Raw genomic sequence first — 21773 nt, 5'->3', positions numbered from 1 at the left:
GGGAAGACACTCGCAATATGTGCAGAGTGGCCCTGCGCATCGAACTAGAAGATTGTTTGATACCATCGAAGGAAAGCCTCTGAACCAGAACATTATGGTCTCGCAGTACTAAAGGATAGCAGAAGGGGGGAAAGAAAGATGCCAGATACCGTAGAATTTGCAATCAGAGCCGAAGTTCTCGTTCAAACATAGAACATAGACTGCCGCAAAGTTCATTGCTCATTTGTGTCGTCACATACTTCTTGGCCTCGCTTCACCGCCCGGTACTTGGCCCTACGTCGGGAGAATCAACGTCCGTTATTCTTATTGCACATCGAAATGGATTCGAATTACCGAATCAATGTAATTCACTGCTCGGTACTAGTGTAGTCTCTCCTCCCTACTCTGATCAAGGTACAGCGTTCAAAGTATCGGATCAAGTCTAGCATCTCGGGTAAAATCACTTGTATCGTATGCATAAAGAAGGCAGCCAAGGAGAAGCACAAAACACCAAAAAAGTAGTAGCAAAGTCAGGCCGTTCCTCGCGTCGTTCGACCATTTATTGTTGGGTAGCTGCATTGTAATAGGAAACTCCCGTCCACTAACGAAAATGTCATCCCTTGTTGAATCTTCTATTTGTTCTGCGCCTTTCCACTATAGCGACTCGCGAGAAACCAAATGAGACTTTGGTATAGAGGCTGACCAAGATAGCACGACCAAGTCTGAAGGCGTCCAGAGCACTGTTGTGATACCAGGGACGTGCCGTCAACAAGACAGTGGCGGCATCGTGCACATCCTGATCCTTCATCGCTCGTAATTTCTTCGCAAATTTTGATAGAGTTTGGACCTTCGATCGTGTCCTCCATAGTTCTACTTCTCCGCCTGCGAACTAGAACAGTTTATTACAGTAGAGATTTCACGCAAGGGAGACATACCGAAACTTCAAAGGCCTTCAGAAACCTCTGTGCGTGTGGGATGTCCGATAGCTGTCTACCTTCCGACTCAGCAATAAGGGCGATTAACCCGCGTATGTCCCTCCAAGCCCATATACACCTCAAGGTATCAATATCAATATGCAACGTGTGAATATGTTGGGCAATGTCGGACAAGTATGCATTTGCTTGAGTTCCTGAACAACATGGGTCGTAAACACTGCAACTTGAATGAAGAAGCACATACCCTGATATGCCAGAAAGCCTAAGAGATAGACTAAACAAAGAACACGAATTGGTAACTCCTCAGAGACGGAAAAGAAAAACGGAGCAACGGGCACCAAAAGGGTAAGTGTCAAGCACAACCCCGCACAGCATACGTAGAGATAAGTGTAAATGTCACACAGGCCCGTCGGGTAGAAGACTTATGTTCTCGTTAACCTTGAGCTGCTTATGCATCACGCTCTCTAGCCTCTGCGTCTCACGTCCAATGATAAAATCAGCTGCTTTGCATCGCTTCCGAGGACTAGCGCTGAAAACGCCAGTACCAGAATCGATTTCTCTACAGATATCGCCAATGATCCCATAACAGGTATCGTTGAGATGTTGTTTGGAGTCAAGCATAGTGTCGACAGTGCACAGAACTCTCGTGATATACAGGCGGGTGAAACTGTACAGGTTACTGAAGGGTAAACAAATATTTTCAAGCTTCCTACTTACGGCCAGATGAGAATATCCCAACAAGAGGGCGACCAGACAAGGTCAATCAACTCGATGGCTGTGGATGCAAACTTCTCGGCAGCATGATACGAATAAGGATTTTCGAAATGGAGGATTCTCCACAAGTAGTCAATCCAATACGTGTCGATGATGAAACCGTCCTCGATGGGTAGCTGATAGAAGTCGTTCCAGTGGGAGTGACCGAAATAATCGTAATCCGACATCTGCATGAACAGTGGTGGTAGTAAAAACTGGAAAACTGGATTGGTTGGCCACCCCTGCTGATACAGCTCAGGTAACTAAGCGTAGTACTGGTCCGAAGTTAGACCCGGCCCGGCCCCCAAACTTCGAAAGTTCTGATCACGTGTTGACTACCTTTCATTGAAGTGGTACAATGATAGTGACTAATGGCCTTCGGTTGGGGGATTCGATGCGTTGCTTTCTTCTATACAAAAATATTAACAAGCAGGAACCATAAAGGATTGAAAAAAATGCTTCGGGTCGACATCAGAAGACTGTTTATTTAATGCGTGGTTACAATAGATCCATGTATGAAAATTATACAAAGTGTATGGTACTACTATAGTGTAATGATAAGTGGTATATGGTCCAAGTAAATGGAATAAATGAGAGTTCAAGACCTTAAATACTAACTTGACCCATTTACATGCCCCATGTCGCCTTGATCACATCAGCAGCTCGTTCCGCCACGATATAAATCATCGCTTGAGGATGACCGGCAGGAATGATGGGCTAAACAACAATATATCATTAGACAGGTCCAATGATAAAAAAGACAAAACTTACAAAGACTGAGGCATCAACAATCCGTACTCCCTTAGCTTTCTTGAGCAGGAGCTGACCATCGGCAACTCCTTCACCATCCTCCTTGCTTAACCTAGCAGTGCAGAACGGATGCTTGATAGTAGTCGCCCATTGGCTCATGTATTCCTTGATACCGTCATCTGTGGTAGCGTTCACCGAGTCAATATACGGTCCGGTGATGTACCCATCCCAAGCATGTGCCGCAGCAAAACGCTGGGCGGCCTTGACACTCTCGATCATGACACTGACATCGTAGTCACTGGTGAGCATCTTGGGATCGATCGTAGGGTGCTGGAAAGGATCATTGGATGCAAGAGTTATCGCTCCGCCTGAATAGAGTTAACTAAACAAACCGTCTATGAGATGAAGAGAGAACGTACGAGAAGTGGGTGTAACGATAACGTTGATGATGGAGAAGTATGACCCGGAGGTGGGCTGAGTTTGAGACGTAGTGAAGAATCCATTCTGTTTGGAGGTTAGTAATAGAAGGAGCGGACAGGAAGGAAGCACTGACAGCGAAGGCATGTTCATAATGAGGAGCACTATAGTTGGATTGAGCTCACAGACACTGTAAAATGATATAGGTGACATACCCAGGTCCAGAAGTTGGATCTTCAAACTCAGCAAGGACGGATGAATTCTCCGGAAGACGATAGAAAGCCCTGTCGCCCTCATCAGCGATCAAACCCAGACTCACTATCAAAGTATACGTACATGTGATTCGATACTCCGTTAGCAGCGAGACGACCTGTTCCGTTCGCGTGGTATTGTTCGAGAGCGGCATCGAAGGCTGCTCCACCACGGAAGAGAGGATCCAAAGTCTCGTTGCTGTTTGCGTTCCACTGGATGGGCAACAACGGGTGATCGACCAGATTCTGGCCGACTTCGGGCAAGTCAACAATAGGCTTGATGCCAACGGCGGTCAAGTCCAGAGATCTGCCAATTCCTGAGAGCATAAGAATCTGAGGAGTTCCAATGGCGCCTGCTGATAGAATGACTTCGCGTGTGGCAGAAACATTGTAACGAGGGGCTAAACATAGGCAGCGTCAACTTCACAGCTTAAAAGAAAAGCGGAATGACTTACCAGTAGGATTCTTAGCAAACTCGACGGTGGTGAATACGGGAAGACCATCGATTTCCCCATTTTGAATCAGCCTTGTGACTTGACTGTTGTAAACTAGGTCGAGATTGGAATAGTTGCTCAACGCCGGTACGAGGTACGCGGTCGCAGAACTGCTCCTCAAAGGTCCACCGATCGTACCTAATCAGACGTCAATCATACTGTTAATCTTACTCCACATCTAAAGCTTACTGTGCATCCACGAAACACCTAGCATATTCCCAGAGTTATAATCTGGGTTCCATGGGAATTCTTCGCTGAGTTCTGACGTTGTAGCGATCACTCGGTTGTCAATATCCGCGGCGTAGCCGTATAAACTTGTCTCCAGTGGCCCGTCGGTCCCGTGGATCGAAGGAATGTACTGTCCAGTTTCGTTATGACCCTGTACAAGCATTGGTCAGTGGGAATTCTTCTTCATGAGACAAAAGACTCACATCGTTAGGAGGGACGTGCCTCTCATTCTATTGGGAGGTATCAGCATCAAAACCCGAATATAGGATAATAAAATCTATACCTTAAGAGCATAGGGAAACAAGTTATCCCAGTTCCAGCCGTCGTCACCAGCCAATTCAGCAAAACGATCATAGTCGTCTGAAGAACCGCGAGTGTATACCATATAGTCTGTTTCACAGATCAGAAAACACGTCGCTGGAAGAATCATTACACTTACTCGTTGAACTGCTCCCTCCGAAAACATAGCCGCGAGGATAGGCAATGAGTTGGTTGTTCAGCGGCTCCTGAGGTACCGTAGTATAATTCCAGTCGAAGGACGTGTGCGGTGATGCTTGAGGACCAAGGAATGGTATAGTGATGAGGTCAGAATCGTATCCGACATTGTTTCTCCCTGCTTCGATAACGAGAACAGAGGTGTTGGCATTCTCAGCCAGGCGTGCAGCTATGACGTTCCCCGCAGTCCCCGCTGTTAATTAATGATAAGTTAACGCGTCAGGTACGTCTTAAATGCACTTGCTCACCTCCTACGACGACGAAATCGTACTGTTTGCCTGTAGGTAGCTGGTTGGGATCATCGTATATGGCTGCTAAGCCTGTTTTAAGCGAAGCTAAGACGACTCCAAGAGAGAGAAGAGAGAACATGATAGGCGATTCCAATGCTGGGGAATTGAAGAGGAATCAAGGACCTTTTTATACAAACCAAGTGCCTCGGATTTCAGCTGTAAGCAAGGCAACAACAGAGCATTACGGGCTAATCAAGGTATTATCAAGCGGGCGCGTATCAGGTATCCGGGCTGAGATTGACCTGAGCAGCCCAAATGACATTGGGGGCGCGCTGTGCCTGTCGGTGAATAACAAAGAGTGATCCGTGTTTGAATGGAAACGCGGAGAAATAAGCTCCCAATGCGCGTCAATAGACATTGAATACGTTTCGACACTGTCTGGAATATCGAAAGTAACGTAAGACTCAGGCACAGAAAGAGGACGCATCAAAGAACCCACTTGCTGACCCGACGCTATGGCACTGCTGGGAATATCAGGGATTGGGCGCGATGGGAAACATGAGACAATAATGGACCTGTGCATCGGGGGGAGATCATGATGCGATACTAGTCGTAGACCCGGAGAGCGAGGGGGTCGTCTCCAAGACGTCTGTCAAATAGCAGGGTTTCAAGCCCGTGAAAAAAAGAGCACAAGGACACAGAGCGTTCCCCGAAAAAAGACGAAGATCAGAAATCGGACCTTGCGGCGCGTCCTGAAAATGAGAAGGGCTAGAAATGACATCGTGTTTGGCGTACTAAGATAGCTTACAACTCTTTGAGTGTCAAGAATGATGTGCTAGCGACATTAGGGAAGCTCGGAGTTAAGCTACCGCGTCCTAGAACCCTAGAACGCCGTTCTGAGTCGCTTATACGTCCCATAATGCTTGTTTATCCTTTTGACACGTCACTCATTGTCTGAAAACTCACAGGAATATACTGTACATGCTTATCCAGGGATTTTAGGACGAATAAACGGCACGCAGCACAGTGCAGTCCAGCACAAAGGGGGAAAATGGAGAAAACCTCAAACGTGACGGTGCTGTGACCGGCTCGACCGGCTTCGACTCCAGCCGGACCGAGCTTCGTTCAAGTTCGGGCATTCGCAGACGCCGTTAGCTATAGACGCCGTTCTACATAGGACCCGCTTAGTACTCAGTACTCAGTTGTTGAGATTTAACTCCTGACAGTTACGAAGTTGACCGGACAATATTATCGCAGGCATCGGTGGAAGCCCCCACTGAACCCTACTAGACTAGTGGTACGGGACTAGCAAAACGATGTGCAGTGGTCGGTGAGGAAGAGACGCTGCCAAATTTTTAAATGCATCAAACAGTTATGCATACGCATGTCGGCAGGTGTCCAGCTGTTTATTAGTAGGGTTGCCGACCGTTTGGGCCATTTCGAATGCATTCAAACAATGCAAAGTACTGTTGAGACAAAGTGTTCTCAGTAAGACAGAGGTAGTGGTAATGAATGGCTGAGGGTACGGTGGAAGAGATAGACCGTGCACTGCACGCATTGTGTGAAGTCTGGGAGCGGCGTTCACTGCCGCGTAATGCTACTTACCTACCTATCCACCTTTCAGACGACCAATTAGTGCCGGTCAAAATACGAGAGAAACAATTGAAACACGGATAACATCGAGGCTCGACCCAGGCTTTTGACCAGCAAAATGCTGCGGCTTTACCACTCAAGGGAATCCCGACTCGTTTCGCTATGGCCGAAAGCCTTGATCAAGCTATTGTCCACCCATTTTCCCAAGCTTTGCCCGGTTTGAAACAGCCGCTTACCAGGGGTGGTGGTTAACAGCTCGGGGAAAGCCTCTAAGTATAGACAGCAAAATTCCAGCTGAAATAAAAGATATGCCGGCGTAGGCTGAACTTGAATACACCCAACAAATCTCATTGTCATTTTCTCCGACAATGGACAGGATACTATCTACCCTACAGTTTTAATCAGATTACCAGTATACGAGGCGCCACGATGAAGATCAATCGTACCTAGGAGAGATACTTCGGATCTGTTTTGGGACGCAAGCCTGTGAAAGTCAAGTCACCGACGCGCCCATGACTCCATTGAAACATGCTTTCGGTTTTGTGAAGAACCCGACATGTCGGGGACCGCCTCGCCGACCAAAAATTTCACTCCTTATACATCGGCGGGATGCAGTAGACATCTATGCTTTGAAAAGTAAGGCTGATCCGATCGAGTCGAGTGGTAATTGCATACACCGTCCAGAAATAAACGTCGAAAGCAAGACAACATATTCTCAGTCTGTATGGTACCTCAATGTAACATCAACTATATGCCTATAATCACGGAAAATGCAGACTTATAGTCGGGGTTCCTTCAAGTTATTTCCTTTGAGACAGAGTTTGCTGTTGAAGAAATCTTTCTGTACCTGGAGCATATGAACTGCACGGTCATTCGAGAGGTAAACGTTGAGTCGTCAGGGAAGTGGCACAAGGAGCGTTGACAGATGAGCGCGATTGCTGATTCGACTCCGTGGCGTTTGCTGACAAGTGATCGCGTTCGTGTGGATTCGTGCCGCGCGATGACCCACTCAAAACCGAGTCATGTGATGTTCTTCTCGAAAAGGAAGTGTTTCTCCCCTCAAAACCCAAACGCATCGCTCTCTATTTGCTCCGCGAATCTCCTGCGAAGTGATGAAATCCACTCTACCGTTATCTTAATATAGTCAACGATCATCAACGTAGCTCGTGTACGACCGACGCGTTTTTTTTTCCAGTTCGAACATGATGATTAATGGGCCGGAAATGGGTGGTGCACTGGTCCCACCTCTGTCTGGCTTGACGGGCGTGCATATAAACTGCGTCGTTGCTGATTTTCTTCTCACCGCCTTCGCTGCATTTACACTCCATGGAGTCTCATACCATTACGATCGTCGATGTTCCGGAGAAAAATGAGAAAGAAACGCGACCGCCGTTTTCGACCCTTCAAACGTTTTCACTGATAGCGACATGTACAATGGCTATGTGGGTGAACGTACGTCGCTCCTTCTTCTCTTCGTAAAAACATGTACTCATCCAAGTTCGATACACATTTTCTAGAGCTCAAATACTACCTCGGTTTCCATTTCATTACCATCGATTGGTGAGGATTTGGATATCGAAGAGGCGCAACTACAATGGCTGGTAAGTCTTTACATAATGCTGCGGCATCGAAATGGATTCGAATTTCCGAACAAATGCTATTAAATTCTTGGTACTACACGACGCTTGAGGATGTCCCGCTCTAGGCCTGCCGGAACGCTTTCGACGAATAGATGAACTGGTAGAATCCAGAGTAGTAGCCAAGAGTATACCTTGCTCTGCCATTGAATACATGACTCTGATAAGAATCTGTGTGCACTAGGATTAATTGCCGTTTTTTACGTTCATTTACGATAAGAGGAGCCTAATGAGATTTGTCTTCTACATGAAATGAAGTCATTCTGTGAAAACGTGACATAGAACTTTTACGCGTACTGCATCTACTCAGTAGTATTGTGTTCATTTCTTTGTTTCGACTCCTTCAAATACTTCTTCCATATCCGCTGCCCTTTTGGACAATCTGTCCGTACGTGCTCGATGAGGTCCGGAATCGTATAAACTGTATCATATCGGCGGTATACTTCATAGTAGCCTTCGTCATCATAGGTGCCGTCCGAGTGAAACGCCCGTTGACAACCTAAGCAGGAGAGCCCGTCATTGTCAATCTGTCCCGAGCGTCTGTTAAAATAAGGCAGAGGGGCGGCTACCATCCACCGGGCATGAAGCTTCTTGTCTGTAATGACCCGCCGGGACATGTAAGACTCGTATGCTTCTCTGCGTTGGGCTGTGGAGTTGATACGAGCCATGAGCTGTGCCTCGCCTCCCGCATCTTCGACGGCCACTGCGCGAACTTTCGTGAAGCTCAGAAGACGCCGGAAGTCCAGGTATTCATCCCAGCCACTTTCAGAGCAAACGGCAGGTAGACCCACTAATGTAGCTGCTGATACTCCAAACACCTTGGTTGCCGCATACTCGTTGATGGGAAGGAGTTCGGGTGAACGAAGACAGGGCATACAGCATCGTCGGCACTCAAGGAGCCAGATTAGGGGGCCAAAACCACCACATGAGAAACACGAGGAACTGCGGCAAAGAGTATCGTAGAGGTCCTCGAGGGTGAAAAAAGAGCCAGCTTGTGTTCGAAGCATTGCTGCGAGTGCATCGGGGGCATAATAGGAGACGCGTTGGAAAGCAAGCGATTCATCGACGGCCTTGCGGACACCTCTGTTGACGAGTGAAAAGGATGCGACAGTGGTCTGGATATCGCAGCATGTGGAAATGATGTTGTCCAGGAGCTCGCTCGGAAGAATAGCGAGCTTCCCTAGTGTGGCTACTGGATTCTTGGCTACCATGCGCGTAAAAGGGCTACGGCCTAGGATGACTCCACTAAAGACTCGTGGGTATCCGACGACCTTGTCCATCGTAAGGCGTCGTTCTGCCATGGCGTGAGAGTAGAAAGGATTGCGTTGTATACGTCTATTTGTCATTTGTTCTTACTGGTGGAGAAGCGTGCGCGATCAAGCATTGCAACTTGCTTCTTTACCACCGTGACCTTGGATCCTTACAGCTCTCTTTCTTACCAGTGCGTCACTTGTCAGTGCTATACTAAATACAAACTGAACTCTTTTCCAGTGTGCACCCAAGAAACCGTCATCTACACTTGTGGCTGTAAACACGCCAGCAATGCGCTAAACAAGAAGGCACAAATTGGCGGTGCGAGACCATCAAAAACAAAGACTTGAACGTCGATAACCACTGCCTGAAACACTCCGTGCCAAAGGCTGCTTGAGGTCAGTTTCCTTTCTTTATGGCTCAACGTTCAACGCTCAGCGCTCAGCACTCGCGTCGTCTAGAACTCGCCTTTTCTTGTACTTCTCGGTCTTCTCGGTCTTTTCTCTGTGGACGATACTAGCATATGTCCTGTCTCTTTCGATCCTGCCTGGAATTTTCTCTCATTCCAACCCCTGTATCGTCTTGGGACGCGCGTACGAATCTCTATATAGCTCCCACTTCTCTTCTTCTCCTAGTTCTGTGGCCCTTGTGTATCGTCTACTTGTGATGAATGTATAAGCGAAGAATCTATGTCCCTCTCCGACCGACAGCATAATGATATATTCAGCGTTCAGACTTTCGGTGCGAAATATCTATGTGGTTCGATATCGTGATCGAAAGGCAACCGGTATATTTGTTCATGCTTGTGGCGACGTGCTTGTTTCGTCACCGTCACCACCAGCTCATTTTCGAAGCGTCTACCATCACCAGTGCGCTGCTTGACATGACCTCGCTGTATGCCAACTGACCTTCCGCTGTTCCCAGTGTGCACCCAGCAAATTTTGAAATACACTTGCGGCTGCAAACACGACGGCGCATTCCAGCAATGTGCAGAAAGAGCGGGAACGCACGTACGATGCGAGGAAATCACTCACGAAATCGACAACATCGAGAATTACTGCAAAGAACACACCGTCTCGTCGACGAAATGAAAAAGGCGGCTTTTTGAGGTCAGTCTCACCTTATTTTTGTACAGAAGCTGATCAGAGAGCTCACTATTCATGTCGTCCAGAATCTGCTTTCCTTCTTGTGTCACCTGGATTTCTCGGTACCCACTCTCAACGGATCCAGTATTTTGAAACCTCTCTTTGGACGATACTAGCATATACTCAGCCCCTTTCTGTCCTTTCTTCCTAGCGCTAAGAATTCGAATCGAACCCTTTCCCTTTTCACACGAATGCTATGTTGTCTCTCCTCTCTACTCCAGAATCCAGTGTTTCCTTTGTATAAATGGCATTGAGTCTTGATTCCAGGGAGAAATCTAGTTGTGAAAATGACGAAGCGCTTCGCTAGTTGTCCTGTGGCTTCTTAATCAAATCATGCACTACAGTATATATTTTTGGGGACTACGCATATCCTACTTTCCTTCAGACTGCTGCTCTCCGTTAGGCCAGGGCCATATACGGAAACTATCGACTCTGTGCCCGAAATAGAATTCCCGTTTCCTTGTTTTGACTTCTTCAAATGTCTCTTCCATATCCTCTTCCCGTCTGGGCAGTCTGTCTGAACGTGTTCTATAAGTCCCTTGTGAGTGTATACCGTATCATATCGGCGAAAATTGTCATCATCGCCCGCTTCATCACTGTCGGAATCCCATCTGCCCCCAGACACCAGGTTCATACAGCCTTTGCAGGAGAAGACTTTGACGATCTTTCCTGAACGTCGGTTGAAAAACGGTAGAGAGGCAGCTACCATGTAACGAGCGACGTTCTCAGGCCAGCGCATCACGGCATTCTGGGCGATGAAAGACTCGTACGCCTCTTTGCGTGGGGGAACGGAGTTGATTCGAGCCATAAACTGCGCCTCCCCTCCAGCATCTTCAACTGCTACTGCACGAGCATGAGAAAAGCTTAGCAGACACTGGGAATCCTGATAATATCTGCGTAGCCAGCCGTATTGGCCGGGCACAGTGCAAACTGCAGGCACCCTCGCTAATACGGCTTCGGATACCCCAAACGCCGTAGTTGCCATAGACAGGGATATGGGAAGGAGCCCAGGTGCTGTATAGAGACAAGGCATGCAGCATCGTCGGCACTCGGGGAGCCAGAGAAGGGGGCCAAAATTACCACATAAGCCGCAGGAAATATCTCTACAGAGAACATCATCGAGGTCTTCGAGAGTGAAAAACGAACCGGTTCGTGTTTTGAGCATTGCTACGAGGGCACGGGGACATAACGGGAGACGCGCTGGAAAGCGAGCGATGCATCGACGGCCATCCTGGCACCCCTATTGACGAGTGAAAAAGATGTAACGATAGTTTGGATATCGCAGCAGTCGGAGATGATCATGTCCAGGATCTCGTTAGGGAGGGCACCGAGCCTTCCAAGTGATGCGACTGGATTATTGACTACCGTGCGCTCTAAACGGCCAGGGCTCGGGATGACGGATTTCGAGAAGAGACGTGAGTATCCCACAATGTTGGCCATCGCGAGGCGTTGTTCTGCCATGGTCCGGTTGAGATACTCAGGGAGGCCTTCCGAGAACCGGTTTTTATGTGATGATCAATGTCTGAGACGGATGTTCCTTCCCTGAGGCGGTGCCCGAGGTTCTCCTTGTTAGAGGGCTTGGTTACCAGGCTAGGCGGTGCCCAAACTTCGAGTATGATCGACTATTACGAGTTTTGATTTCAAACAGGGAAGGAAGAAATCATAGACAGCCCGACGACGTCCTATAGTTCCTACTGGGCAGATGAGGACGAAAGAACGCCCAGGTACGCGTACCAAATCTGCCAGGAGATGCATAGATTGCGCCTTTTTAAACAAGTGGTTCGGGCTCTTAGTGTCCTCTCTTTGCTACACAGTCATTGTTCTCCTTAGTTAGGAATTGAACAGGACTCAAGGTACAGCGGTCAAAGTATCGGATCAAGTTCAGTATCTCGAGTAAAATCACCTGTACCATATGCATAAAGAAGGCAGCCAAGAAGAAGCGCAAAGCACCAAAAAAAGTAGTAGTAAAGTCAGGCCGTCCCTCGCGTCGTTCGACCATGTACCGTTGGGTAACCGCATTGCACTTGCACTAGGAAACTTCCATCCACTATAGAAAACACCATCGCTTGTTGGGTCTTCTATTTGTTCTGCACCTGTCCGCTCCGGTATAGCGACTCGCGAAATACCAAATGAGAGACTTTCGTATAGAGGCTGACCAAGATAGTGCGACCGAGTCTGAAGATGTCCAGAGCACTGTTGTGATACCAGGGACAAGCCGTTGACAAGACAGTGGCGGCATCGTCCGCATCCTGATCCTTCATCGCTCGTATTTTCTTCGCGAATTTTGATAGAGTTTGGACCTTCGACCGAGTCTTCCATAGTTCTACTTCTCCGCACGCGGACTAGAACAGATTACTACTGCAGGGATTTCACGCAAGGGAGACATACCGAAACTTCGAAGGCCTTCAGAAATCTCTGTGCGTGTGGGATGTCCGATAGCTGTCTACCTTCTGACTCAGCGATAAGGGCGATTAACCTGCGCATGTCCCTCCAAGCCCATATACACCTCAAAGTATCAATATGCAACGTGTGAATATGTTGGGCAATGTTGGACAAGTATGCATTTGCTTGAGTTCCGGAACAACATGGGTTGTGAACACTGTAACTTGAATGAATAAGAATATACCCTGATATGCCAGAAGGCCTAAGAGATAGATTAAACAAAGGACACGAATTGATAACTCCTCAGAGACGGAAAAGAAAAGCGGAGCAACGAGTACCGAAAGGGTACGTGTCAAGCACAACACCGCACAACACACGTAGAGATAGGTGTAGATGTCATACAGGCCCGTCGGGTAGAAGACCTGTATGAAGTGTTAGCACAAGGCACAAATATGATGTTCTCGTTAACCTTGAGCTGCTTATGCATTACACTCTCTAGCCTCTGCGTATCACGTCCGATGATTAAATTAGCTGTTTTGCATCGTTTCCGAAGACTAGCGCTGAAAACGCCAGTACCAGAATCGATTTCTCGAGAGATGTCGCCAATGAGCCCATGGCAGGTATCGTTGAGATGTTATTTGGAGTCAAGCATAGTGTCGACAGTGCACAGAACTCTCGTGATATACGGGCGGGTGAAACTGTTGTAGGTTAACTGAAGGGTAAACGAATGGTTCCAAGTTTCCTACTTACGGCCAGATGAGAATATCCCAACAAGAGGGCGACGAGACAAGATCAATCAACTCGATGGCTGTGAATGCAAACTTCTCGGCAGCATGATACGAATAAGGATTTTCGAAATGGAGGATTCTCCACAAGTAGTCAATCCCATACGTGTCGATGATGAAACCGTCCTCGATGGGTAGCTGATAGAAGTCATGCCAGTGGGAGTAACTGAAATAATCGTAATCCGACATCTGCATGAAAATTCACAAGAACGATGGTGGTACTAGTCCGAAGTTCGAAAGTTCTGATCACGTGTTGACCACCTTTCTTGGAAGTTGTACAATGATAGTGACTAGTGGCCTTCGGCTGAGGGATTCGATACATTGCTTTCTTCTACAAAAACATTAACGGGTCAGGCACCATGAAGAACTGAACAAAATGCTCCGGGTCGACATCAGAAGGCTGTTTATTTAATGCGTGATTACAATAGATTCATGTACGAAGATTATACAGAGTGTATAGTACTACTATAGAGTAACGATAAGTAGTATACGGTCCAGGTGAATGGAATAAATGAGAGGTTCAAGACCTTAAATACTAACTTGACCCATTTACATGCCCCATGTCGCCTTGATCACATCAGCAGCACGTTCGGCCACAATATAAATCATGGCTTGAGGATGACCGGCAGGAATGATAGGCTAAACAACAATATATCATCAGACGAGTCCAATGATAAAGTGATAAAACTTACAAAGACCGAGGCATCGACAATCCGGACTCCCTTAGCCTTCTTGAGCAGGAGCTGACCGTCAGCAACCCCTTCACCATCCTCCTTGCTTAACCTAGCAGTGCAGAACGGATGCTTGATAGTAGTCGCCCATTGGCTCATGTATTCCTTGATACCGTCATCTGTGGTAGCGTTCACCGAGTCAATATACGGTCCAGTGATGTACCCATCCCAAGCATGTGCCGCAGCAAAGCGTTGGGCGGCCTTGACACTCTCAACCATAACGCTGACATCATAGTCACTGGTGAGCATCTTGGGATCGATCGTAGGGTGCTGGAAAGGATCATTGGACGCAAGAGTTATGGCTCCGCCTGAATAGAGTTAACTAAAAAAACCGCCTACGAGATGAAGAGAAAACATACGAGAAGTAGGTGTAACGATAACATTGATGATGGAGAAGTATGACCCGGAGGTGGGCTGAGTTTGAGACGTAGTGAAGAATCCATTCTGTTTGGAGTTTAGTGATAGAAGGAACGGACATGATGAAAGCACTGACAGCGTAGGCATGTTCATAATGAGGAGCACTATGGTTGGATTGAGCTCACAGACACCGTAAACAAACATAGGTGACATACCCAGGTCCAGAAGTCGGATCTTCAAACTCAGCAAGGACGGATGAATTCTCCGGAAGACGGTAGAAGGCCCTGTCGCCCTCATCAGCGATCAAACCCAGACTCACTATCAAAGAATACGTACATGTGATTCGATACTCCGTTCGCAGCAAGACGACCTGTTCCGTTCGCGTGGTATTGTTCGAGGGCGGCATCGAAGGCTGCTCCACCACGGAAGAGAGGATCCAAAGTCTCGTTGCTGTTTGCGTTCCACTGGATGGGCAACAACGGGTGATCGACCAGATTCTGGCCCACCTCGGGCAAGTCAACAATAGGATTGATGCCAACGGCGGTCAAGTCCAAAGATCTGCCAATTCCCGAGAGCATGAGTATCTGGGGAGTTCCAATGGCGCCTGCCGATAGAATGACTTCGCATGTGGCAGAAACATTGTAACGAGGGGCTAAACATAGGCAGCGTCAACTTCACAGCTTAAAAGAAAAGCGGAATGACGCACCAGTAGGATTCTTAGCAAACTCGACGGTGGTGAATACGGGAAGACCATCGATTTCACCATTCTGAATCAGCCTTGTGACTTGACTGTTGTAAACTAGGTCGAGATTAGAATAGTTGCTCAACGCCGGTACGAGGTACGCGGTCGCAGAACTGCTCCTCAGAGGTCCACCGATCGTACCTAATCAGACGTCAATCATACTGTTAATCTTACTCCAGATCGGAACAAGCTTACTGTGCATCCATGAAACGCCCAACATATTCCCAGAGTTATAATCCGGATTCCATGGGAATTCTTCGCTGAGTTCTGACGTTGTAGCGATCACTCGGTTGTCGATATCCGCCGCGTAGCCGTATAAACTTGTCTCCAGTGGCCCGTCGGTCCCGTGGATTGAAGGAATGTACTGTCCAGTCTCGTTATGACCCTGTACAAGGATTGGTCAGTGAAAATTCTTCTTCATGAAGACAAAAGGCTCACATCGTTAGGAGGGACGTGCTTCTCATTCTATTGGGAGGTATCAGCATCAAAACTTGAATATAAGATAGTAAAATCCATACCTTAAGAGCATAGGGGAACAAGTTATCCCAGTTCCAGCCGTCGTCACCAGCCAATTCAGCAAAACGATCATAGTCGTCTGAAGAACCGCGAGTGTATACCATATAGTCTGTTTCACAGATCAGAAAAGATGTCGCTGCAAGAATCATTACACTTACTCGTTGAACTGCTGCCTCCAAGAACATAGCCTCGAGGGTAGGCAATGAGTTGGTTGTTCAGCGGCTCCTGAGGTACTGTAGTATAATTCCAGTCGAAGGACGTGTGCGGCGATGCTTGAGGACCAAGGAATGGAATGGTGATGAGGTCAGAATCGTATCCGACATTGTTTCTCCCTGCTTCGATAACGAGAACAGAGGTGTTGGCATTCTCAGCCAGGCGTGCAGCTATGACGTTTCCCGCCGTCCCCGCTATCAATCAATGATAAGTTAACGCGTCAGGTATGTCTCGAATGCACTTGCTCACCTCCTACGACGACGAAATCGTACTGTTTATCTGTAGGTAGCTGGCTGGGATCATCGTATACGGCTGCTAAGCCTGTTTTGAGCGAAGCTAAGGCGATTCCGAGAGAGAGAAGAGAGAACATGATAGGTGATTCCAATGCTGGAGAATTGAAGAGGAATCAAGGACCTTTTTATACAAACCAAGTGCCTCAGATTTCAGCGTTAAGCAAGGCAACAACAGAGCATTACCGGCTAAGCATCCAGACATTACCACGCGGGCGCGTATCAGGTATTGACATTGACGGCGCGCTGTGCCTGTCGGTGAATAATAAAGAGTGATCCGTGTTTGAATGAAAACGCGGAGAAATAAGGTCCCAATCCGCGTGAATGAGACATATCCGAGTTTGGGCGCAATAGAAAACGTGAGACAATGATGGAGCTGTGCATCGGGGGGAAATCATTCGAGAAAGGTGATGCGATAGTCGTAGATCCGGCGAGCGAGGGGTTAGTCTCTAAGATGTCTGTCAAAGAGCAGGGTTTCAAGCCCGTGAAAAAAGAGCACAAGGACACATAGAGCGTTCCCCGAACAAAAACGAAGATCGGAAATCGGAACTTGCAGCGCTTCCTGAAATAATAGTGAGAAACGCTAGAAATGACATCGTGTTGTTGCGCTAGAATAGCTTGCAACTCTTTTGGTATACACAAAGGTCAATGAAGCGAGCGGTAGCGGTGTTAGGAAAGCTCGCAGTTAAGCTACCTCGTCCTAGAACCCTAGAACGGCGTTCTGAGTCGCTTATACGTCCCATAATGCCCGTTTATCCTTTTGACATGTCAATAATTGTCTGACAACCACGCAATTGGATTAAAACTCACAGGAATATACTGTACATGCTTATCCAAGGATTTTAGGACGAATAAACGGAACGCGGAACAGTACAGTCCAGCACAAAAGGGGAAAATGGAAAAAACCTCAAACGTGACGGTGCTGTGACCGGCTCGACCGGCTTCGACACCAGACGACCCAAGCTATTCGCAGACGCCGTTAGACGCCGTTCATAGGACGCGTTCGCTTAATACTCAGTACTCCGTTGTTGAGATTTAACTCCTAACAGTTACGAATTTGACCGGACAATATTATCGCAGGCATCAGTGGAAGCCCCCACTGAACCCTACTAGACTCGGAGTCACCACGTTCGTATCAACAATAACACCTACCATCGTTTTGACATGGTACGGGACTAGCAAAACGATGTGCACAGTGGTCGGTGAGGAAGAGACGCTGCCAAAATTTTAAATGCATCAAATGGTATGCAGACGCATGTCAGCAGAGCTGTTTATTAGTAGGGTTGCCGACCGTTTGGGCTCGAATGCATTCAAACAATGCTAAGTACTGTTAAGACAAAGTGTTCTCAGTAGGACACAGGTAGTGGTAGTGAATGGCTGAGGGTACGGTGGAAGAGATTGACCGTGCACTGCACGCATTGTGTGAAGTCTGGGAGCGGCGTTCACTGCCGCGTAATGCTACTTACCTACCCACCTTTCAGACGACTAATTAGTGCCGGTCAAAATACGAGGGAAACAATTGAAACACGGATAACATCGAGGCTCGGCCCAGGCATTTGACCAGCAAAATGCTGCCGCTTTATCATTCAAGGGAATCCCGACTCGCTTCGCTATGGCCGAAAGTCTTGATCAAGCTATTGTCCACCCATTTTCCCAAGCTTCGCCCGGTTTGAAACAGCCGCTTACCAGGGGTGGTAGTTAACAGCTCGGGGAAAGCCTCTAAGTATAGACAGCAAAACTCCAGCTGAAATAAAACATATACCGGCGTAGGCTGAACTTGAATACACCCAACAAATCTCATTGTCATTTTCTCCGACAATGAACAGGATACTATCTACCCTACAGTCTTAATCAGATCACCAGTATACGAGGCGCCACGATGAAGATCAATCATACCTAGGAGAGATACTTCGGATCTGTTCTGGGATGCAAGCCTGTGAAAGTCAAGTCACCGACGCGCTCATGACTCTATTGAAACATGCCTTCGGTCTTGTGAAGAATCCGACATGTCGGGGACCGTCTCAACGACCAAAAATTCCCCTCCTTATACATCGGCGGGATACAGTAGACATCTACGCTTTGAAAAGTAAGGCTGATCCGATCGAGTCGAGTGGTAATTGCATACACCGTCCAGAAATAAACGTCGAAAACAAGACAACATATTCTCAGCCGGTATGGTACCTCAATGTAACATCAACTGTATGCCTATAATCACGGAAAATGCAGACTTATAGTCAGGGTTCCTTGAAGTTATTTCCTTTGAGACAGAGTTTGCTGTTGGAGAAATCTTTCTGTTCCTGGTGCATATGAACTGCATGGTCATTCGAGAGGTAAACAGTGAGTCGTCAGGGAAGTGGCACAAGGAGCGTTGACAGATGAGCGCGATTGCTGAATCGACTCCTTGGCGTTCGTGTGGATTCGCGGTGACCCACTCAAACCCGAGTCATGTGATGTCATTCTCGAAAAGGAAGTGTTTCTCCCCTCAAAACCCAAACGAATCGCTCTCTAATTTCTCCGCGTATCTCCTGCGAAGTGACGAAATCCACTCTACCGTTATCTTACAGCGCTTCCGAAAAATAATGAGAATCGCCAGAAATGACGTTCGTCATGTTTGCCGTGTGAAACCACCTTGTAAATACTTTTTTAGGTATATACATCGTTGAACCATTAGCGCTTTAGCCCCTGAAGGCCTGAGCCGTCCAGGAAGACGAGACGTCGCCAAATGTGTCGAAGGGTTATGACCAAACTGAGTAAATATATCAGACTAATCGGTCGATGTAACTGATGACGCCATTTTCTGCCATTCCCATTATTTTCCGGAAGCGCTGTAATATAGTTACCGATCATCAAAGTAGCTCGTGTACGGCCGACGCGTTTTTTTTCCACCTTCGAACATGATGATTAATGGACCGGAAATGAGTGGTGCACTGGTCCCACCTCTCTCTGGCTTGACGGGCGGGCATATAAGCTGCGTCGTTGCTGATTTTCTTCTCACCGCCTTTGCTGCATCTACACTCCATGAAGTCTCATACCACTGCGATCGTCGATGTTCCGGAGAAAAATGAGAGAGAAACCCGATCGCCGTTTTCGACCCTTCAAACGTTTTCACTGATAGCGACATGTAAAATGGCTATGTGGGTGAACGTACGTCGCTCCTTCTTCTCTTCGCAAAACATGTACTCATCCAAGTTCGATACACATTTTCTAGAGCTCAAATACTACCTCGGTCTCCATTTCATTACCGTCCATTGGTGAGGATTTGGATATCGAAGAGGTCCAACTACAATGACTGGTGAGTCTTTACATAATGCTGCGGCATCGAAATGGATTCGAATTTCCGAACAAATGCTATTAAATTCTCGGTACTACACGACGCTTGAGGATGTCCTACTCTAGGCCTGCCGGAACGCTTTCGACGAATAGATAAACTGGTGGAATCCAGAGTAGTAGCCAAGAGTATACCTTGCTCTGCCATTGAATACATGACTCTGATAAGAATCTGTGTGCACTAGGATTAATTGCCGTTTTTTACGTTCATTTACGATACGAGGAGCCTAATGAGATTTGTCTTCTGCATGAAATGAAGTCATTCTGTGAAAACGTGACAGAGAACCTTTACGCGTACTGCATCTACTCAGTAGTATTTTGTTCATTTCTTTGTTTCGACTCCTTCAAATACTTCTTCCATATCCGCTGCCCTTTTGGACAATCTGTCCGTACGTGCTCGATGAGGTCCGGAATCGTATAAACTGTATCATATCGGCGGTATACTTTATAGTAGCCTTCGTCGTCATAGGTGCCGTCCGAGTGAAACGCCCGTCGACAACCTAAGCAGGAGAGCCCGTCATTGTCAATCTGTCCCGAGCGTCTGTTGAAATAAGGCAGAGGGGCGGCTACCATCCACCGGGCATGAAGCTTCTTGTCTGTAATGACCCGCCGGGACATGTAAGACTCGTATGCTTCTCTGCGTTGGGCTGTGGAGTTGATACGAGCCATGAGCTGTGCCTCGCCTCCCGCATCTTCGACTGCCACTGCGCGAACTTTCGTGAAGCTCAGAAGACGCCGGAAGTCCAGGTATTCGTCCCAGCCACTTTCAGAGCAAACGGCGGGTAGACCCGCTAATGTAGCTGCTGATACTCCAAACACCTTGGTTGCCGCATACTCGTTGATGGGAAGGAGTTCGGGTGAACGAAGACAGGGCATACAGCATCGTCGGCACTCAAGGAGCCAGATTAGGGGGCCAAAACCACCACATGAGAAACACGAGGAACTGCGGCAAAGAGTATCGTAGAGGTCCTCGAGGGTGAAAAAAGAGCCAGCTTGTGTTCGAAGCATTGCTGCGAGTGCATCGGGGGCATAATAGGAGACGCGTTGGAAAGCAAATGATTCATCGACGGCGTTGCGTGCACCTCTGTTGACGAGTGAAAAGGATGCGACAGTGGTCTGGATATCGCAACATGTGGAAATGATGTTGTCCATAAGCTCGCTGGGAAGAACAGCGAGCTTCCCTAGTGTCGCTACTGGATCCTTGGCTACTATGCGCGTAAAAGGGCTACGGCCTAGGATGACTCCACTAAAGACTCGTGGGTATCCGACGACCTTGTCCATCGTAAGGCGTCGTTCTGCCATGGCGTGAGAGTAGAAAGGATTGCGTTGTATATGTCTGTTTGCCATTTGTCTTTACTGGTGGAGACACGTGCGCGATCGAGCATTGCAACTTGCTTCCTTGCTTCCTTCCCTGAGGCGGTGCCCAAACTTCGAGTTTCGATTTCAAACCAGGAAGGATGGAATCATAGACAACACGACGACACCCTATAGTTCCTACCGGGAAGATGAGGACGGAAGAACACCCAGGTACGCGTATACGCATTTTTAAACAAGTCGTTAGGGCTCTTAGTGCCCCTACTTCGCTATATAGTCATTGTTCCCCTTAGTTATGAATTGAACAAAACTCAAGGTACAGTAGTCAAAGTATCAGATCAAGTCCAGAATCTCAGGTAAAATCACTTGTACTGTATGCATAAAAAAGCCAGCCGAGAAGAAGCGCAAAGCAGCAAAAGAAGTAGTAGCAAAGTCAGGCCATTCTTCGCGTCGTTCGACCATGTATCGTTGGGTAACCGTATTGCACTTGCACTAGGAAACATTCATCCACTATAGAAAACGCCATCGCTTGTTGAATATCTTCTATTTGTTCTGCACCTTTCCGCTATAGCGACTTGTGAGATAGCGAATGAGAGACTTTCGTATAGAGGCTGACCAAGATAGCACGACCAAATCTGAAGGCGCCCGGAGCACTGTTGAGATACCAGGGACACGCTGTCGACAAGACAGCGGCGGCATCGTACGCATCCTGATCCTTCATCACTCGTATTTTGTCCTTGAATTTTGATAACGTTTGGACCTTCGACCGAGTCTTCCATAGTTCTACTTCTCCGCCTGCAAACTAGAACGGTTTACTACAGTTGAGATTTCACGCAAGGGAGACATACTGAAACTTCGAAGGCCTTCAGAAACCTCTGCGCGTGTGTGATGTCCGATAGCTGTCTACCTTCTGACTCAGCGATAAGGGCGATTGACCCGCGCATGTCCCTCCAAGCCC

The 21773-nt window shown here is 47.6% G+C and overlaps 6 protein-coding genes across 6 annotated transcripts; all 6 read right to left on the bottom strand.

The window, feature by feature from the left end:
• Positions 1 to 1075: 1075 nt before the first annotated feature.
• Positions 1076 to 1954, bottom strand: EV420DRAFT_1164233 (uncharacterized protein). Its single transcript, XM_060466158.1, has 3 exons — positions 1632 to 1954; positions 1159 to 1581; positions 1076 to 1108 (listed from the first exon to the last, which is right to left on the bottom strand). Exons 1-2 carry the CDS (start codon positions 1859 to 1861, stop codon positions 1311 to 1313), a joined length of 501 nt encoding a protein of 166 aa, XP_060334732.1. The 5' UTR covers positions 1862 to 1954; the 3' UTR covers positions 1076 to 1108; positions 1159 to 1310.
• Positions 1955 to 2124: 170 nt separating this feature from the next.
• Positions 2125 to 4671, bottom strand: EV420DRAFT_1304343 (aryl-alcohol oxidase-like protein; the record flags this gene model as incomplete). The annotated part of the gene is made up of 12 exons (XM_060468454.1): positions 2125 to 2384; positions 2439 to 2785; positions 2837 to 2921; positions 2971 to 2998; positions 3050 to 3118; positions 3171 to 3486; positions 3541 to 3717; positions 3769 to 3958; positions 4011 to 4037; positions 4091 to 4197; positions 4247 to 4495; positions 4551 to 4671. 12 exons carry the CDS (start codon positions 4669 to 4671, stop codon positions 2295 to 2297), a joined length of 1806 nt encoding a protein of 601 aa, XP_060334731.1. The 3' UTR covers positions 2125 to 2294.
• A 3393-nt stretch (positions 4672 to 8064) lies between these two features.
• On the bottom strand, positions 8065 to 9042 carry EV420DRAFT_1265157 (uncharacterized protein; the record flags this gene model as incomplete). The annotated part of the gene is made up of 2 exons (XM_060467256.1): positions 8065 to 8444; positions 8526 to 9042. 2 exons carry the CDS (start codon positions 9040 to 9042, stop codon positions 8065 to 8067), a joined length of 897 nt encoding a protein of 298 aa, XP_060334730.1.
• A 1404-nt stretch (positions 9043 to 10446) lies between these two features.
• Positions 10447 to 11705, bottom strand: EV420DRAFT_1523565 (uncharacterized protein; the record flags this gene model as incomplete). Its single annotated transcript, XM_060472300.1, has 3 exons — positions 11349 to 11705; positions 10583 to 11325; positions 10447 to 10533 (listed from the first exon to the last, which is right to left on the bottom strand). Coding segments are annotated over exons 1-2 (1014 nt in total), but the record flags the coding sequence as incomplete, so codon positions are not given.
• A 1870-nt stretch (positions 11706 to 13575) lies between these two features.
• EV420DRAFT_1163954 (aryl-alcohol oxidase-like protein) lies at positions 13576 to 16538 on the bottom strand. The gene is made up of 12 exons (XM_060466157.1): positions 16134 to 16538; positions 15830 to 16078; positions 15674 to 15780; positions 15594 to 15620; positions 15351 to 15540; positions 15120 to 15296; positions 14750 to 15065; positions 14629 to 14697; positions 14550 to 14577; positions 14416 to 14500; positions 14018 to 14364; positions 13576 to 13964 (listed from the first exon to the last, which is right to left on the bottom strand). The coding sequence occupies exons 1-12, from the start codon at positions 16252 to 16254 to the stop codon at positions 13875 to 13877; spliced, it is 1806 nt and encodes a 601-aa protein (XP_060334728.1). The 5' UTR covers positions 16255 to 16538; the 3' UTR covers positions 13576 to 13874.
• A 3266-nt stretch (positions 16539 to 19804) lies between these two features.
• On the bottom strand, positions 19805 to 20821 carry EV420DRAFT_1304331 (uncharacterized protein; the record flags this gene model as incomplete). The annotated part of the gene is made up of 2 exons (XM_060468453.1): positions 20266 to 20821; positions 19805 to 20184 (listed from the first exon to the last, which is right to left on the bottom strand). Exons 1-2 carry the CDS (start codon positions 20801 to 20803, stop codon positions 19805 to 19807), a joined length of 918 nt encoding a protein of 305 aa, XP_060334727.1. The 5' UTR covers positions 20804 to 20821.
• Positions 20822 to 21773: the final 952 nt, after the last annotated feature.

The sequence above is a fragment of the Desarmillaria tabescens genome (assembly GCF_030435595.1).
Source record: "Desarmillaria tabescens strain CCBAS 213 chromosome Unknown EV420scaffold_8, whole genome shotgun sequence".
Taxonomy (NCBI): domain Eukaryota; kingdom Fungi; phylum Basidiomycota; class Agaricomycetes; order Agaricales; family Physalacriaceae; genus Desarmillaria; species Desarmillaria tabescens.
Note: the sequence above shows the minus strand (reverse complement) of the source record. Positions and strands in the feature narration are given on the sequence as shown.

Excerpts from the sequence above, each read along its gene's own strand:
- EV420DRAFT_1163954 (XM_060466157.1), bottom strand. The coding sequence starts at position 16,254 with ATGTTCTCTCTTCTCTCTCTCGGAATCGCCTTAGCTTCGCTCAAAACA. Across the intron at positions 15,621-15,673 it reads TGTTCCCCTATGCTCTTAAG|AATGAGAAGCACGTCCCTCC; the intron begins GTATGGATTTTA and ends ACCTCCCAATAG. Across the intron at positions 15,297-15,350 it reads GGGCGTTTCATGGATGCACA|GTACGATCGGTGGACCTCTG; the intron begins GTAAGCTTGTTC and ends ACGTCTGATTAG.
- EV420DRAFT_1164233 (XM_060466158.1), bottom strand. The coding sequence starts at position 1,861 with ATGCAGATGTCGGATTACGATTATTTCGGTCACTCCCACTGGAACGAC. Across the intron at positions 1,582-1,631 it reads TGGGATATTCTCATCTGGCC|TTTCACCCGCCTGTATATCA; the intron begins GTAAGTAGGAAG and ends TAACCTGTACAG.